This window comes from Populus nigra, chromosome 17, assembly GCF_951802175.1.
Source record: "Populus nigra chromosome 17, ddPopNigr1.1, whole genome shotgun sequence".
Classification (NCBI taxonomy): domain Eukaryota; kingdom Viridiplantae; phylum Streptophyta; class Magnoliopsida; order Malpighiales; family Salicaceae; genus Populus; species Populus nigra.
Window position 1 is genome coordinate 13869456 of NC_084868.1, and position 19286 is coordinate 13888741.

Below are 19286 nucleotides of genomic sequence, written 5' to 3' on the forward strand. Positions count from 1 at the left end.
CATATTCATTTCGTATTCTCACCGTATCTGATTTTAATGCTCTCATCAGCAATCACTGAGTTTGATGCTAGGTTTTTTTATTTAAAAAAAAAAGAAATGTAAGATTTTAGGTATTTTTGTTCTAGGAAAACTACAAATATACCCCCAGTTATTAGGGAGGTTTCAATTTGGTCCCTCTCTTCCTAGGCTCACCAATGATGCCCTCAATCAATCAAAATTGAGCAAATCTCTTTCCCCATCATTTGGATGTTAATATTTTCCGTAATTTCACAGGAAAACTCAAGAGGAACACAATATGACGTAGGGGAAGAGTAGCCATAAAAAAGGGTTAAAAGGACTCAAAAGGCACATTAAAGGACTTTCTTTTTCACCAGGAATTTGATGCAAGAAGTACACAGACTGAGTGAAAAGGCAGATTCTTGAGCATATATATATTTAAAGAGAGAAAAAAACAGAAATCAAACGGTCCATTTTGTGGTTTGCCTGCTGCTTCCTTTTAGACGTAAAAAAACTCAAGACACAGAGCCTTTCATCACCATCACCTCCACCACAATCTACTTCGCTCTGTCACTCTCTTCTTTCTACATACAGATTTTAAAACATGGCACAGAATGGTAGGACCCCATCAAGTTTTTTTATTGCATTCTTTCTCTTTTTGTTTTTGATTTCTTGGTTCATTTTCAGTATGGGATCTTGATGATTTTTGCATGTTGTTTTTTATTTTGGATGTTTTAGATTCTCTTTCAGAGTTCTTGCAGACTGCTGTTGAGGCAGCAAAGAGAGCTGGAGAGGTGAGTTATAAATTTTAGATTTTGTTTTTCCTTTTTTTGGGGTCTCAAATTTAGTCTCATTTTCCATTTCTTGTGTGCTTTGTAGATAATCCGTGAAGGATTCTACCAGACCAAGCATGTGGAGCATAAAGGCCTGGTACCCATATTTGCTTTTCTTGGGTTCTTTTTATATCTCTTTTTCTTGTTTGTCGTTAATCAAGGAGTCTTATCTTGGACATTCTTGTTGCATCATGTGATCTTGAATGTAGAGTTTGTGTAGTGCTTAGCAATTTTTTTCCCCTAAAGAAAGGAGAATTGTTGATCAAATGCTGCTAAATAATCTTGAATTCAGATCAGTTATTGATTATATCTGATTGGAAATTGAATTTAGAATGCAAGGGGGAGCTTTAAGATCCCAGTTTGTAAAGCTAATGGAAATAAAGTTTTAATCTTGGCATTGAGGTGATCTTGTTTTGTAACAAAACTGGGAATTGAATTTAACATGCTGGAGGAGCTTTAAAATGGCAATTGAATTTAGCATCAACGTCTGTAAAGCTAACGGTTCTGCATCAACGTCTGTAAAGCTAACGGTAATTGAATTCATCGTGCATGAGGTGCTAAAATCCTTGTTCGTAAAGCTGCTGGGAAATAAAGTTTTGATCTTCGCGTTGAGTTTATCGAGTTTGTAACAAAATTGAAAGTTCTTTTGCTATTTTGTAATGCTAGCATGTTTCCTTTGGACTGTATCATCATAACTGTGGAGCAGAGGAGAAAATTAAAAAATTATAAGTTGCTAACCCATTTTTGTTAATTTAGCCCGGATAAAAGTGCTGTGGCTAAACACACTTGACTATATGCGTGTAATTACTGACAATTGTTTATTTTATTTCTCAATTGCAGGTGGATTTAGTTACTGAGACTGACAAGGCTTGTGAGGATCTTATTTTTAATTATCTCAAACAGCAGCACCCCTCACATAAGGTTAACAACTTACTTTAGTATTTTCTACTTTGTAGGTGATGAATTTGAGCATTATTGATCTGTACGGGGAATATTGTCTCCTAAAAAGTGCCACTGTTATTCTCTTGAAAGTTCTCTTTTGCTGGTTTTCTTAGTTCATTGGGGAAGAAACTACTGCTGCCTGTGGTATTACAGAACTGACTGATGAACCGACATGGATAGTTGATCCTCTTGATGGAACAACCAACTTTGTCCATGGGTAAATGCAATTTTTTTTAACATTGTTTGGTGAAGGCAATTTCCTCTTGTTTTTTATACATGTAACATCACTTCAATTTGTTGCAACATGTTTGGATGTAGGTTTCCCTTCGTGTGCATTTCTATTGGTCTTACAATTGGAAAAGTTCCTACAGTAGGTGTTGTTTACAACCCAATAATGGAAGAGGTGAGATTTTATAAATTGCATGTTAGTTTTAGGTGGCCAGATATTACTTGGAACTTTAAATGATTAAAATTTTATGTAGAACATGCAGAGTTTACCTCCTTTCATATAGCCTGGTGATCTTCTACATGTATGCTGGATGTTAGTGCATCTATCCTCACAAAATGAACACTGACCAGTGACCGCTAGTTTTCAGCTTCATGGTCCTCTACTCAGATAAATGTCTGCTTTATGATGTTGAGTCTGTCAATATTTAAATATCGGGAAAACGAGTATCTAGCTATATCTAAGTAGTTAGTCCATCAAACTATTGTCTGCCTTCTTGAACACTTCTTGCTTTCACTTCAGATATGTGGTCGTATATTGTCCCACTTGACATCAAAGTTACTATAAGGATGTTCTGTCAAAATTTTATAGAATTTGAAATGTGCTCCAGTAATTTGCTAAAAGATTTTGGATTTATAAATGCAGCTTTTTACAGGCGTCCATGGAAAAGGTGCATTTCTGAATGGAAAACCCATAAAAGGTGTCTCTGAGTTGACTATTGTCAGTTTCCATATTTTGATACTTTTGCATGCTAATCTTTCCATGACACTTAAGCAACTGCGTACTTGTGTTTCGATTGCAGTATCATCTCAAAGTGAGCTTGTGAAATCTCTTCTTGCAACAGAGGTATGCTTTTCAGCATCATTTTTGTCTGCCCAAACTTGCTATAAGGGTAACTGAGAAGTGCTTGTAAACAAGAAGCAAACTTGTCATGATTTTTTTAATAAATTAATGATTACAACGAGCCTAAAGGTGTTAGATAGCTTAAACTGAAATGATAACCGGGAATCAGTTTTGAAACATGAGATGAATTGGTGCCCTACTGTCTCATATTTTTTTGGTACAATTCTATCCTACTAACTGTACATCTCGAATTGATTTCTTATTGGATCGGTTTGAAGGGTGTTAAAATTGCCTTGGGCACAATCGATTTCAGTCTTAACTCCAGATAGTGTTAGTGATGAGTAAGGGTAGCTTGTTTTAACCCTGGATTGATTTTTCTGGCATGCTAACCCTTCTTGTTTATATTAAAATATTGTTCGTAGACTCTAGAAATCCAACTCCCTGTATTTGAAATGCAGATCTATGCGTTGTGAATGTATTTAGTTTTTACCATGTTGCACTTACAAATACCCTGCAAAAGGAATGCTTTAAGTTCACCCCTGTTATGCTCTGTGTGGAATCTGGTTAAAACTCCTTTCTACTTCAAGTCCACTCCTTTATGTTTCATAAGGAATCATGTTAAGAACTGACCAAACTAAATTCTTCTAAGAGCAGGCTGGAACAAAACGTGACAAGTCTACTGTGGATGCCACTACGAACAGAATTAACAGCTTACTTTTCAAGGTGAGACCAGAACATGCTGTGGAAGCTATGTGCTTTGGTAAAATGTGTTGGTGTTCTTAAAATTCATATCTGATTATCTTGTTATCAGGTGAGATCCCTTAGGATGACTGGCTCCTGTGCATTGAATCTTTGCGGAATTGCATGTGGAAGGATTGATTTGTTTTACGAAACCGGATATGGAGGCCCATGGTACGTATTTGTGATTGATGCAAGAAAAGTTCATCTGGACGCATGATTGATATAATCCACTCTTGAACTCAGGGATGTGGCAGGTGGTGCTGTGATTGTCAAAGAAGCTGGAGGAATCGTTTATGACCCGTAAGTGATGCTATTTATATTTCATCCCTTCCACTACTTAGCTGGGGGTAGTGTGGGATATAGAGAGGATAGTCCCATGCATGGACATGAAAGAACAGTGTTTATCAAATGTCAACATGATTTAATCGTTGTCTTGTGACATCCTCAACTCTGTCATCGGGGCAAGCAATAGGTCAAAGATATTAAGAATATAAGCATATGCTTGCATTTTGTTGAGAATATAATGCGTGTTCTAATATTTTGATGGTTGCTGTTTCGGCTACAGATCTGGTAAAGATTTTGACATCACTTCTCAAAGAGTCGCAGCTTCAAACCCGCTTTTGAAGGAAGCATTTGTTGAGGTTTTGCAGCAATCAGAATGAGACAATTCAATATCCTTTGATCTTATAGACAGTATCTAGTGATGAGCTCAGTCGATATCATCATTAAGGCTTAAAGAAGCATCTCTAACTGAGAGAGTGGCAACATCAATAATGATTCTTCCAATTTGTTGTGGTTTTTAAACAATGCCTACTTATATGTATACTCTAATTGAGAAGACAACTACCATTGTTGATCATGCAGACCACCATGTTACACAGATTGTGTGGTTTATATGCCAGTTTATCTACACTCCTCATTGAGCAAGGATCATGCCTTGTTGAACCATGGCTGCTTCTTTCTGTCTCTCCCGGTGTTACCTGAACCTGTTAGCTTGATTCTCCTCTAAACAGAACTGAATTCCAAATAAGATTTTTGCATCTTTCGTCGTAGCTGCAAAGTTCTCTGCAGCCAGAATTGGCAAAAAGTGACCACAGCTGACTGCAGCAAAATGCAGACAGGGAATTCTGGATTGAAGTTATGAATTATTTGAAAGGTTCATAATGCAGACGGAAACAAAAAACAAGAAAGACAACAATTACAAAGAAATACAGTATTTTGCAGAAAAAGTTTCAATTAATTCTAATTCTAATTTTTATTACTCAATATTTTTCCAATAAAAAGTATCACAGCTATTATATGCTATTTATATATTAGAAAAAACAATTTTAATAAAATTAAAAAATAATAAAAGAGTTTTAAACTAAATAGTAAAAAAATCATAAATCAACTAGAAAAATATAATAAATTCTGAATAATAATTCATGATAAATATAAAAATTAGCCCGATAAATACAAAAATCGGCCCGTGTAGAAAGCAGGAATTCTAAGAATCTCCTAGTAAGATTTTATTTTAGATTCATCAATAGGTGGATCAAAATTTAAAATTTATATAGTTAGTATGAGTATGGCTGTGCATTTTACCAAAATCTCCTACATGGAGGTATCAAATATAAAAAATACAGTTTGATCTTCTTTTCTTTTGCTATGAAAACTTATAAGGGAGTTTGACATCAAGAAATTCGTTGCAAATTGAGAGGAAACCATCAAGGAAACAAAGGAAAAGGGGGCTACATGATAAATAAACAGAAAAGTAGATACATGAGATCTCAAGGATCTTTCGCAGGCACGAACTTCCTAAGACTAACCAGTGAAAGAATAACTTATGAATTTAATCTCCATCCTCGTATGGGGCCTCCATAAATATACGTAAGGGCGCACCAACTCTGGAAAAGCAAAACATAAAGAGGGAAAACAAACAGAAAACCACAGCTCATATCCCATCATCTCATTCACACCCCTTGGCGCTGTCTAGCACCAAACCCATTAACCCCATTTGATCCATTCATGCCATGAGGCATCTTTCCAGCAATCTCTGACCTTTTCCTTTTCACCACAAGATACCATGTATAGCCTTCCAACCAGACAGCATTGAAGGCCAAAGCAGCAATCACACCAATGTATGCATTCTTCCACTTCTTATCAGGGTTCAAAATGCTGAATCCTTTGAATATGTTGATGATGCTGAGGATGATAACACTGTATCCAACTAAGTGGTGGTAGATGTTCCAGTAAAATCTGTACTTGTGATCAGGTTTTGGTCTTAGAAGCAAAGCGAACACCTGAAATCCATTCCATACCAAGCCTTTCTTTTAATTCGCTAGCACAAGTATACCACACTCAAAAACTATGCGACACAAAAAGAGTTTTTTTGATTACCTGAAGGGTTCCAAGGCAGAAAAGGATGATGCCAATTGTTCTATGAGCATCATATTGAATACTGGCTGATTCACTACCAAGTTTTAGACCAGTACCCCATCCAGCAACCCCAACAATATAAGCTATGGATTGGCAACCAACATGGAGGTAAAACCATGCAGGGTCTGCAGATATGAATGCCTTCAAATACCTTGCTATTAAAGCCCCAATTGGCATCAAGATACCCCAACTGACTGCATTTAGCACCCCATGAATCTGAAATTTTTATCAAGTATTAATCAGAAATAGTTCTTGTTCATAAAATTAAAAAAAGAGGGGCAAAGAGTCTGATTTCATAACACTCGTAAACAGGGTGAAAAACAGAACAGATGGTAACAGAATTAAGCCAAAACTATACTCAAAATTGAAAACAATGAACCATATATGAAAAATGAAATACTGATTCCAGGGCTTACATTTCTCTTCCTAATCCTGTCATTCCCTCCAGTAGAACTAGATTCTCCAGAAAGAAGGTTTAAGGTCCCCATGGATTTGACATTAGCCCCACTAGTGGCATGTACCTGAGTAGCATTACCAGAAACTGCACCATCTTGCCAGACATGGTTAACAGTAGTGCTAGTGTTTGAAAGTCCTATGGTAGCAAATATGATTATCTCATTATTTGCTAATGTAGCTGATAAATCTGAAACATCAAAACTAAGTTTCCCTTCTTGCAATGAGGTTTGGTAGCTACTGATAGGTGATGTGTAAGCCCTCATAGTTCCATCAGTTTGTTGGTATGCAACAAGGGCTTGTGAACCAGCCATGCCAGTTGAGGTAGGATTGATAGCCCATGCAACCCATCTAGAGGAAGTGATTCCTGTGTGTCTATAAGCAACTTGAAGCTTGTTTGATGATGAATCATAGTTCCAGTGAAGATGCGAGTTCAAGTATGGAAGATCATTGCACGCCCTAAAGGTTTTGTTACTAGAGAGAGCATAGCTCTTACATGACTGGGCAGTCGATGAGAAAATCATAGACATAAGAACTGATAGAGATAACACAAGCTCTAGCATTCTAGCCATAGTGGCTATAGAAGAACCAAAACCAAAGAAACCAAGGACTTGCTTTCTTTCTTATGTGACAAGACACAATCAAGAAATTGCAAGAATGCTAACAATGAGATGCTTGGGAGGGGAGAAATGAGGTTTAATGTATAAAGAGTCTTGGTGGGTTAGGTTGTTGGATTGTCTTGAGCATGATGCCTCAATTTATAATTTACATAAAGTAGTTACATATTTTCACATTCTAAAATAAATAAATAAAAACTCAATTATAATTAAAATAATCAACATCATTATATTTAACATTCATGTATTCATTTATAATGCTAATATATCACTATTATAAAACTCGATTTAATCTAATAAGTTAATCCAAAATTTATTTACTCGAGAACTCCTCGAGTCTAGTTTTACAAAACATAAAAAGAGATACTTGATCTGATCTGGTTATAAATTATGGTAGATTTGCGATCTAGTTAATCTGAGTAAAACTCAATTAAAAATAATATTATTTTGATTTTAAAAAAAATAATTAAATTATATTAATCTAATTTTACTCAGTATCAACTCAAATAAGATATAATAACTATGTAATATACATAGAATAATGGGTTCTTCTCTATCAATTCTATCATTTTTTTATATATATAAAAAGGTGATTTATTTTTATTTTATCTTATGGTTTTGTTGGTTGTTTGTTACCACCATTACTTCTCACACCTACACCTGCCCAACTCCAACAAGATGGAGCTATAAATGTAACTCTCATAGGTGACTTTTGGTTAGTGATGAGTCGTTGGTCGTCTTTGCCAAGATTCTCTCCAAGGAAGCTAAGCTCTTGATCAATGCCAAATGTCTATCTTCAATCTTCAATCCTCAATCTTCAATTTTAGGGTGCACGAGAAGGAACAACTTTAAGGTTTCTTGATTTCTTTTGTCAACAAACAAAGGAACTCCAAAAATAGGATACCAAATAAATCGTTTGCCTAAGTTCTCAGTGGTTGACAATAAATTTCATTAGGCCATTGCTAATTTTATGATTATGCAACACTCAAGCTCAATATCAAAATTATTTGTGTCATTGTTAGCTACATAGTGTGGTGACCACAAGGCTACTAGTTGTTTTTTCACATACATATTTAATTTTCTTTAAAAAAAAACATGTAGAAGATGATACATTACCTTAATTATTTTGTAAAACCACTCTTATATAATTATGATAGTTATGTGAGACGATACATCTTGCTAGTAGTGATAAATAAAAATACACTAAATCTACATTTTCTTCACTATTAATTATAAAATCTTACATGTAAATAGATATGGTTCAAGTCATTGCTTGCGGGTTCAGAGTTAATCTCTGATTAATCTAGTCTTTTATATATTTTTTTAGGAAAAAACTCTAAAATAATTTTTTTCAATTAAAAAATTAATTTTTTACTCACTCAGCTTATATTAAATTTCAAATCAAGAAGTTATTGAGTTGTTTAATTAGATCAGACTGGATATTATAATTAAGATATTAACTAAGATGTTGTAGTAAATAAACTCGATAATTCAAAAAATTAACATGATTTTTAAATGAGATATCCTATCTCTAACTAAAACAATATTGTATGATAATAATCCAAAGATCGGCATGAATAATTGCAACAAATCCAAAAGGAATGGAAATTTCTAAAACAAATGGAAAAGAACTCAATTGGTCAAAGTGGGAAATGAGTTGAAGTGCTAACTCAAGTCAATGAAGCTGGACAACAAAAACTCATGCTATTTAATTACAAATTAAAATTCCTTAAACGAATCGTTTAAGCTACAAAATATCAAAAGGAGAGAGGACAGGTTGGGGTTAGGTGTATGGGTAATCAAATAAGGGACCTATTTCCTGGTCAAGCCAAATCTCTGCTGGCCACGTGGAGCTTACCTACGAGATCAAGAGTTTGGTGATCTGATCAAGGGACCCACAATTTGTAGCCTTCAAGGCATACCTGCTCCACCATCAGCGTTTGTCCTCATGCATCGCCGCATTATTCGATCCTTCTCTACGCGTTTCATCACTACTTGATTATATTTTTCCTGTTTTGCACACCTTAAGAACAACCCTCCAACTATATAGATAGTCTCAATTTTATCCTCAAATTATGTTTTATGTCACTTTTATCTTTTAGATTTTAACGATTCTCTTCTCAACTATACTTCTTATGACAAAAATCGACGTTCTTTCATAATAAATTTAGTTTTTCTTTGTTAAATAATTTAAATAGAACGGTCAGATTGAGGAATCCAAATTGTTTTGAAATAAAATTGGAATAGAAATCTTTTGAGAGCAAAATCAATACTACCCCAATACCTGGGGGTATACTTGAGATTTGACCTTTTTCTTTTTCCCAGCCATATTGAAACTTCGTACGTAATAATTTGATCTTGATTGATGATTATGTGATGATTGTGTTTTAATATATGCTTTGATTAAGCATATATGATCTTGATTAATAAAAATAATTAATTAGATTTAATTCAATAATCTACAAGTTGGATCAATAATTCAAACTCTTTTCCAAACCAATCCTATATCAAATGATTATTGCTCCACGAGTCCTTCCATGCAATTTTTAGATCTGACACGGTGGTTGGCCCGGTTCAAGACTCGGGTTCTGGATTTTGACCTAGTCATTGGGTCGGCTGAGTTAATTCTTTTTTTTTTTAAATCAAAGCGTCGTCGTTTTAGTTAAAAAAACCAAAGTCACCGAGTTGCAACCGGGTTTTTGACCGGATCATCGGGTCAACTAGCCGGGTCAACCGGGTCACACCTAGTTTTTTCTTATTCCGTTTTTTCTTCAACCCGGCCTGGTTTCAGTCCTGGATCAGCCGGGTCCCGGATCGACCGTCGAGCCAAGTTTCAAAACCATATGGTAATGTAAGAATGATACCATATGTAAGAATGATGTTAACCTTGCGTCACAAATTGAACATGGAGAAGTCACATCAAGGTAAGGAAGAGCTACAATAAATTGTCCGTATAACACAGCTAGTAGCTATACTGCCAATATATACACTTTGTAGTTGATGTTTCGTATTTCGAATTAATGATGCAAAATAAATTCCAACCCATAGAGCATAGCTGCCTAGCCTTCAACAAAACACTATGAGCATTCTTTTCAACTTGCTAGGGTTTAGAGTGCTACTTTTCTTCTTTAAAAAAAAAAATTAAACATGAGATTGCATGTTCAAGTGATTATTAAACTCAATGTAGATTAATTTAGAATTTTATTCATGCTAGAGGTTAAAAAAATCAGTAGAAATTGATCTAGTTAAATTTAAATAATCTGATAAATTATTTTATTACCCGATTAAACTTAATTTGATATTTTTTAAAAAAATCAAAACAATAAAATTTTATTTTTTTAATAAAATAACAATGTTATAATCAATTCAGATTAATTTATTAGACATGTCATCCATACCTTTAGACTTAAGGAAGAGGCTACACTGGAGTTAATAAGAATGAAGGTTAAAAGTATGAAAATGAAGATGCATGTAATCATAACTTTTCATTCACCTATTTAGACGTTTAGATTCAATTGTAAAGTTCCATGTCGCGTCACCATCACTTTCCTCGGATCGGTGGATCTTCGATCTAGGGTTTTCATGCAGAAGCAATGCAAGATATATAAAATAACATTTTTGGATATATTACCGTCCATTTTTTTCACGAAGAAAGAAAAATAAATCAATTATGTGTTCTTACATGAAACTTCAATAATGTACACTTCAAATTGTATGAGTGGCCATCCACGTCAATATTAGTGGTTGGCATAGGTCAATTGTCTTACAAAGAAAGGATTCAACTTAGTTGCGGTTTATTAGTAGTTTTTATAAAATTTATTTTTTATTTATTTTTTATGTTTATTTAGTATTAAGAAAGTTTGTAAATGAAAACTACTTTCCAATTAAAAAAAAAATTAATTTGGTTTACATGAAAGTATATTTTTGAGGGATATTTCTAAAAATTATAAAAAAAATTCAAAAATATCTTGTTATTTGTTAATTATATCAAATTTGATTATTAATCTTTTCATTGCTATATATTTTATTTTAAATATTTTTTTAGTTTTTTCTCTTCAATTTCATTCCTTAAAATTTTATTTTATTTTATTTTTATATCAACTTTGATCGTCATTCTTTTTTTTTTATTTTTTTATTTTATTTTTTTAATAGAAATTTTTTTATCTATTAAACTTGGTTCCTGTTTTTTTAATTTCTATTTATTTTATTTAAAATAATTTATGAAATTAGAAAGTTTTTAAATTTCATCTCATTTCAGCTTTTCTATATATTAAATTTGGTCTTCATTCTTTTGTTAATTGTTTTATTTAAAATAATTTATAAAATTAAAATTTATTTTCAATTTCATCTTCCTTCAACTTTTTAATTTATATATTAGATTTGATTCTTATTTTTTTAATAAACCTGAAAAAATTAATAAATTATTGTTCATCTTATTTTTCATAACATAGTTAAACATTAAAAAATATTTTTTAATTTATTTTTCATTACGCTACCAAATATATAAAAAAAATTCACTTTTTAGAAATTTATTTTTAAAAAAAACTACTTTTCAATAAACAAATGAGGTTTTAATGAGCAAAAGATCATTGCAATAGTGAGCTAGCTAGTTTAGAGAGACGTGGGGCAACTATTTTTTAAAGTATTTTTTAAATTATTTTTCACTTAAGAGATTATCAAATTGATATTTTTTAGGTTTTTTTAATGATTATGATGAATTGTTGTTAAAAACTTAAAAAAACTAAAGAAAATATTATATTAATATATTTTTAATTGAAAAATATTTTTATAAAAAATACTATACACCGTATTTTTATAAAAATACATTTTCTTCCTCCTCTTTTTTCCATTTACGCCTCACCATATCATGACAGATTATGATGGTCTTTTTGGCAGTTATGGTCATAAAGAATTAAGACATTGATCCTGTAATGTCTTAAATAGATAACTATCTTCTTAATACTTTAATCTTAAGAGCAATTATATATGATAATACACGTTTAACGCGGCCGTCGCTAATACTCACGCGATTCAAAGCATGTTTTAGATTGAATTTTTAATTAAATCAAATAAAATATGGACTAAATTAAATGTAATTGACCATTTTAATGACTTGGTTAAATTAACTCTATGTGTTCAAGTCAGATCAATTTCTTGTAAAAAAATAGTTTCAAGTTGAGTATGACAAAAATAGAATGATCGATGATGATGGAGTCTCCTCTTCGCACTGTAAAAATCAGTACTGTAGAAGAAGAAAGCATATCGATTCCAAGCAAATAGATTAATTAATGGGTTCAGCAGACTGAAATATTATTAATTAATTCCATTGTGTGGTGGCTTCCACACCAAATGTAATTAAAGGCAGTATTTTCAGAGTAGATTTGTGAGATAACTAGTGAAACTATAAACAAATTGTGAGGGTTAATACTTCAATAATATTGGTGTGTCAATTTTTAGCAAGGTTGGTAAGATTACGAACAAATGAGAATCTCAATTAAGCTAATCTATTAGTTAATTATAAATATAAACATACCATATAAAAGTATTTAATCTATTATTTGCGAAAACTGACCACAACATACATTCAACACTAAAATATCAATTTTTTTTAGAGAAAGATGCATGCGTTGAGGAGTAAAAAATGAAAAGTCAAATACAAGTCTTGAAATCTCTATCCCAATCTAACCTAGATCCAAACTCTTCAACAACCTTTTCTACTCTTTCTTCTAAGGTCAATCTTCTCTTTTCATTATACTTGGAATTAAACACGTCTAGAAGCTTTTGTGGAACCATTCATTTTCTTTGAGAGACTACTTTTAGGTCCAACCTAGCCATCTTCCTTTTGGTGGCATTAGTTTTTTTCCCCTCTTATATTACATATATATAGCATAGAGGAAAATCCATGAAAAGAAGAAAAAGGTCCAAAAATTGTATCCTTGACGACTTCCTTAGATTGTGTCTCACGGCAGATTGCCCCTTCCTAGTTCCTGCTGGATGTTCTTGAAGATTCTTCTTCTTCTAGTTGGTTTTTTTATGGGATCAAGCAAACAAATGTACACACACACACACATCAATTTTCAGAAAATTGTTAGTCGAAAGAAATGCAAACGTACCATAATTAAATTTATAATATGCGTCGCTAACAATTCAAAGTGTTTACATCATGACAGTAATTGAACTAGATTTCAGTACAGTTGGAAACATGTTAAGGCACGTAATCTTCAAATTTACAGCTCCCTGATGGATGGCACGTCTCAAGGATGAAGATTTGGAAGTTCTATTAAAAGCCTGATCATGCTTAGATTGAAGAAGGAATAGGGTAGCGATTTGGGATCTAATCAAGAAAGGCTACCCTCCATGTGTATTGCAAGACCTGCTAAACCTCCCAGGGAAACAAAAATAAATTGCTCTCATTGAGGGTACTAATTTCTACTAATGATAGCACATAACAAGAAAGTGATGGAGCAGCACTTGAGGGCCTAGCTATTGTGGTCAATCGTGTGACTTGTTCTGTCCCCGTCCCAGGTTCGACCCTCTATGTGCACGCCTGTTACCCCCGCGGTGCCTAACCTGCCCCTGAGCTTGCAGGATGTCCAGTGAGCCGTGGGGAATAATTGTGGTGCGTGCAAGCTTGCCCGGACACCTCACGTGAATCAAAAAAAAAAAAGTGATGGAGCAAGCTTGAATCCAATCCAACAAGTAAATGTCTGCAAGGACAGTCTAGGCATCGATCGACTTGGGATTAATGCTCTTGTGTTTTAGTTTATTAGACCTTGAATATGACATTAAATATATATCCTCTCCCCTTTTTTCCTCTCATCCGATTTCAGATGCAAGTAAGCCTAGATTTCAAGTCATTTGATATCATATATAGAACTGACACTCCATTTTGCTAACATCCATACAAAAAATTGCTAATATTTCTATGCCCATATATGCTCTTAAAAAGAGAATGAAGATTGCGTCCACACACAGTATAATTATACTGTGACTTGTGTTATGCTATAAATTAAATATTTTTATTTTTTATATATATAGATTTTTTTAATGTATTTTTCCACATATAATTCAATAAATTAAAAATTATGTGTGTTAATAAATAAATAAATAAATAAATAATCATTAACAACTTCTAAAAATAAAATTTAAAAACCGAGAAATTGATGCAGCTCAAAATATTTAGTTCATTGACATTTCTTTTTATACAAATAACTGAAATCTTAAATTCTTTTTTCCGATGATAATAAAATACAATATATTTTTAGAGCTATCTTGTGTGTTAACCAAAATTAAATTATTTCTCGGAATATATCAAAGACACCCCACGTCAGCTTAATTTATTCAAATCTCTCTCTCTTAATGAGAGTTAAAAGCCCAAATGTATTGGACATAATGTTAAAGTTTCCCAATCAAACTTGACAATCTTAGCCTAGCATGGTCCAAGAACGTTATGCCGACTATAACTTATAATAGGCCCTAACAACATACTAGGCATTTAAACCTAGAATGGTCCGACAGCTTTTTAAATCCCTAAGGAGCCTGATTAAGACAAGGTGAGCTGGTGGACCCTTGCCAGCAATGAAAGTTAATGATGTCTCTTCTGCCAAAAGTGCATCAAAGTTCACAAAAAGAAATTTTGCAAGAATTGGATATGCTTTCCTTCTTCACGCATGCTAAAGCCAGCCAAAAGGTTGATGCCAACTGGGAGTCGCAGATGCAAAGAACTGTGTCGTTTTTGTTCGCCACCGGTATTTTGAACCTCTAATGTCTATGCCCAAATAATGTGGCCCAAAAGTTCGTGTCCCCTACCCTACATCATCACTATATCTTTATAATAATTATTTTCATTTTAATTTCCATCCCCTCTCTTTGTTTCTAAAGCTTATGAGAAGTTCCTATCACATCACTACTAGCTCCTAGTCCCACTATGAATATAGCCTCAAATTTACCTCTTGTTGCACCACATGCAAAGTTATGTACTTTTATTTTCTTTTCTTTTCTTTTCTCGGGTTGAAGCCTTACTTCAAAATTATTAATGTCGGTTTGATTTATGACTTGATACATTATATAAATCATGAATTGAACATATTTATATTGATCGATCAAAATTATATTGTTTTAAAAAAATAAAAATTAAATTTAATTGATCAGATTGACTAATTACATCGAGTTTAATTGGATCAAATAGCAATTAATTTTTTAAAAAATTAAAAATTAAATTTGATTTTGATTAAATTCATCAATTAACTCGTTGAATAACCCGAGTTTAATTGGATGAATTCACACCTAGGTTTTTAAAACCAAGCCAGGGTAAATTCTAGATGATCGTGATTCAAACTGGATCGTCAAACCCGACCAATTTTAATGACATTGCTTTGCTTGTGGGTGAAGAATCTTAAAAGAAGATCACCATGCTCATGAGTACATGTCATGGACAAAGTTGCTGTCAAGAAAAGAATTTTAGCACAAAAAAAAAAAGGAAGAAGGAGAAGAAAGATTTTAGCAAAACAGAGCGTGGTGGTCTAGCAGTTGCTTTCACTTCTACTCAACTGGTATAAATTCTTTTAACAAAAAAAAAAAAAAAGTGGTATAAATTCTGTCTTTCAAGTGATAAGAATCTGGTGACAACGAATCCTCCCGACCAGGGAACTGTTGAGCACTTGAGCTGGTGTATAGGTCAAATATCTAGGGATGAATTTGTGAAGAAGAAACATTGCTGGGGGAGATAGAGCTGCCGACAATAAATTAAATGGATTGGATTTGGATTTCTTTTTAGTGAAATGGCATGCCAAGTGTAATACGGGAACAATATTGTATGGCAAGTGACAAACAAGAAGCAATTTTCTTGCAACAGTCCTAGCACAATTCTGTTTATTATTATTATTATTGAAGCAAGAAATTAATTATTTACACTAACATGTAACTACAGTTATCGGAAGCGAATAAAATCGTGAAGTTATTCATTATATATTTGAAGGAAAAGTCAATGAAATTTATTAAACCACTTGAAAAGGAGCAGAGCAAAAGAAATATATATATATATATATATATATATATATATATATATATATATATATATATATATAACCTGGAGTGTCTGTGTTAGATTACACGCACCATAACTAGTTTCCAAATTTACTAAACATCTTACAGGCCTAATAAATATATAAAACATCACGAGAATAATAAGCATGTACATAAAAAATCAAACCTGAATGCTAAAGCAAGGAATTCCAAACAAACCCTCAAGTGCAGAGCAAAAGAAATATTGAGCAAGCCTATTAGTGCAAATACAAGGACATGGAAATTAATTTCTGGGTTTTATGTTTTTTAACTGGACAAATTTTACATTGAAATGTTGAATTTTGTTAATTCCCCTCCAATTCAGATTATACACACAATTACTTAGTCCATAATCTTATGTTATGAATCAGATTTGTCTTATAATTTCCCTTTCTCGACTTATATCAAAGTAACTCTCGTACTTTACAAAAAAAAAAAAAAACATTTACTTACGCATTATTCTTTTTAATGTGATGTCTCATAATCTCATTAGTTATTTGCTACTTCCTATATATATATATATATATATATATATATATATATATATATAAAAGAGAGAGATAGAGAGAGAGATTTTTAAATTATTCTTGTTATAAAATTATTATTGTTTCAAAACGAATTTTATATTAAATTTTGTTAAAGAATCATTTTAATATGATTTATTTTCTAACACACTCTTGAAATAAAAGCTTTTTGAACTTGAAACTTATATAGATTCACATTATCTTGTGTTTAATTTCTATCCAATAAATAAATAAGGTAAAATTCAAACTTGTAACCGCTTAGTTATCAAGGCTCTGATACCATATCAATAAATCATCTCAACTCAATAGATTAAACTGTCAGATAAGATCCTAATATATAATTTATCAAATAAATAAAGAAGATAAGATTCGAACTTGAGACCGTTTGGTCATTAAGACTCTAATACCATGTCAAAGAACCATCTCAATTCAATAGTTTAAACTATTAAATAAGATCTCAAAATATAATTTATATTATTCTCTAGCATATTTGATTTAAACTATTTAAATTTATCAAATTTATTTATTTGTTAATTGATTTTTTTTTTGTTCAGAGTGTGTTTTAATATTGTAGAATTTATTTAACTTGAGTAAATAAAAATTTATCATTTATTCATCTTGTCGGTATAATTTTTTAAAAACATATTACAAGCACACGTCAGAGAAAGATGTGCAGAAAAAAAGGCATTAGTGAGATGAATTTTTAATTGATCAATTCTAAAAAAACATATTTGTTTTAGTGTGATTTGCAAATCCTTAATTTTGATTAATTGTAAAATTCACTTGTGTTGCTTTTCAAATTCTAAAATTAAATAAATAATAGTAAAATGATTTGTGCTAGTTTCGCATTGTGGTAGTTTATGTTTTTTAAATTGAGTTTTGAAATTGATGATTTTTAAATGTTTTTTATTGTTTTAATGTAATAATATCAAAATAAAATAAAATAAAAAATAATTTTAAAAACGCTATACATGCACCACCAAACACACTTAAGATTATATTCAAATATTGTTGTTAAATACATGACAAGAATTGCCAACAAATTCAATTCTTTGAAGGAGGTGTTATATCCAGCAGTGATCAAAATATATAGGATCGCAGACATTGCCATATGCAAATAGCCATTAAGTTTTTAGTTTTCACTTGTTTGTTTTGCATGCTGCCATAAAAGACTAACAAAGAAGAGTGAGTAAAAGGGAGTAATACTTGTAGTTAAGGAACTTGGGTTTCGCACTTGATGGTCTAGCCGCTGTGGTCAATCGTGTGACTTGTTCCGTCCTCGTTCCGGGTTCGACCTTCTATGTGCACGCCTGTCACCCCCGCGGTGCCTTACCTGCTCCTGGGCTTGCAGGATGTCCAATGGACCGTAGAGAATAGTCGTGGTGCGCGTAAACTGGCCCGGACACCCCACGTAAATCAAAAAAAAAAAAATCACAGTCACAAACTATCAAGTGAAACGTCTGAGTAAAAAAAAAAAAAAAAAGTGAAATGAAATCCACCGCCATTGGATGCTATTCATTTCAAGAGTTCAAGTTTCAAGCAATGACCAGTGACCGTTTCCTAATTATCAAGAAAAGGAAATTGAACCATAAATATATCATTGAACATTGAACATTGGACAGCAAGATGCTAATGGAACAATAATTTGTCATCTCGAGGCTGGCAGCCACAAAACATCATGTCTATTACAGCAAGAAAGTGATGCTTCTCTTCCTATATTTAAGATCAGTCTTCGAACCCATCATTAGTCTCGTGAATTTGAACATACAAAGTAATGAATACAAATAAAATCCAGTGCTTATATCTTAATTAATTAACTCTTAAGTACTCCCACTCTTACGGAGGCTGGAAATGGCATCGTTTTCCATGCCACAAAACTATTGCAATGCTTTACATGAACTCCTTTTCTTTTTTGCAACGAAGGGGATGCACTTCGAAGGTGAGTGAATATTTCTTCTGTCAAATACGCGTACTTAATCATGGAGGACACTAGCTAGTTGGTAGTTCAAGCTTGCATTTTTTAACACGGGTTTTCCATGATGATTTCTAGTGGAATTTATCCTAATTAATTTTGTTTTTTATTTATCTGTAAACCCATATTGATTTTTAGTGGATTTTATCCTAAGCAGCATGTTTTTTTAAATAAAAAAATCTGTAAGACGTAAACTACATGGATGTAATAATCGACACATCCAAGTTGTTTTTTTTTTAAGTAATATTATAAACCTTGATGTCTTACATGAGATCAGTTATGCTACCCATTGTCTGCTATTATCAAGAACATTATACAGATTAATACATATAAAACTACAATGACATATGATATGGCCCTTAATTTTAATAATTAATGGTAGGGGATGTACTTAATTTGTCGAATCTAATACATTTGTTGAAGTCTGTTGCTTAGTAGGGACAAACATGATTTTTTCAAATTATTTTAGGAGCAGTTAGGGTGCTAAACAACTCAGCTTGTTGCATTGTAGAATATATATAAAAAAAAATAAAAAAAATACATAAATATATTACTCTTAATTTCTTGTACGTATTCCAATCACCTGGTAGTTTGCTTGTCCTTATACGTTTTTGTTTGTAGGTGGAAAATCATCAATGTTAATATCATAATAAAAAT

At 32.4% G+C, this 19286-nt stretch overlaps 2 protein-coding genes across 2 annotated transcripts; one reads left to right on the forward strand and one right to left on the reverse strand.

Annotated features, from left to right (window-relative positions):
- Positions 1 to 366: 366 nt before the first annotated feature.
- On the forward strand, positions 367 to 4530 carry LOC133677440 (inositol monophosphatase 3-like). Its single transcript, XM_062099498.1, has 12 exons — positions 367 to 614; positions 736 to 791; positions 877 to 927; positions 1671 to 1751; positions 1886 to 1989; positions 2091 to 2175; positions 2644 to 2698; positions 2801 to 2844; positions 3496 to 3564; positions 3653 to 3753; positions 3826 to 3882; positions 4148 to 4530. The coding sequence occupies exons 1-12, from the start codon at positions 602 to 604 to the stop codon at positions 4242 to 4244; spliced, it is 813 nt and encodes a 270-aa protein (XP_061955482.1). The 5' UTR covers positions 367 to 601; the 3' UTR covers positions 4245 to 4530.
- A 718-nt stretch (positions 4531 to 5248) lies between these two features.
- LOC133677439 (cytochrome b561 and DOMON domain-containing protein At5g47530-like) lies at positions 5249 to 7168 on the reverse strand. Its single transcript, XM_062099497.1, has 3 exons — positions 6417 to 7168; positions 5962 to 6216; positions 5249 to 5864 (listed from the first exon to the last, which is right to left on the reverse strand). Exons 1-3 carry the CDS (start codon positions 7023 to 7025, stop codon positions 5535 to 5537), a joined length of 1194 nt encoding a protein of 397 aa, XP_061955481.1. The 5' UTR covers positions 7026 to 7168; the 3' UTR covers positions 5249 to 5534.
- Between the last annotated feature and the right edge of the window lie 12118 nt (positions 7169 to 19286).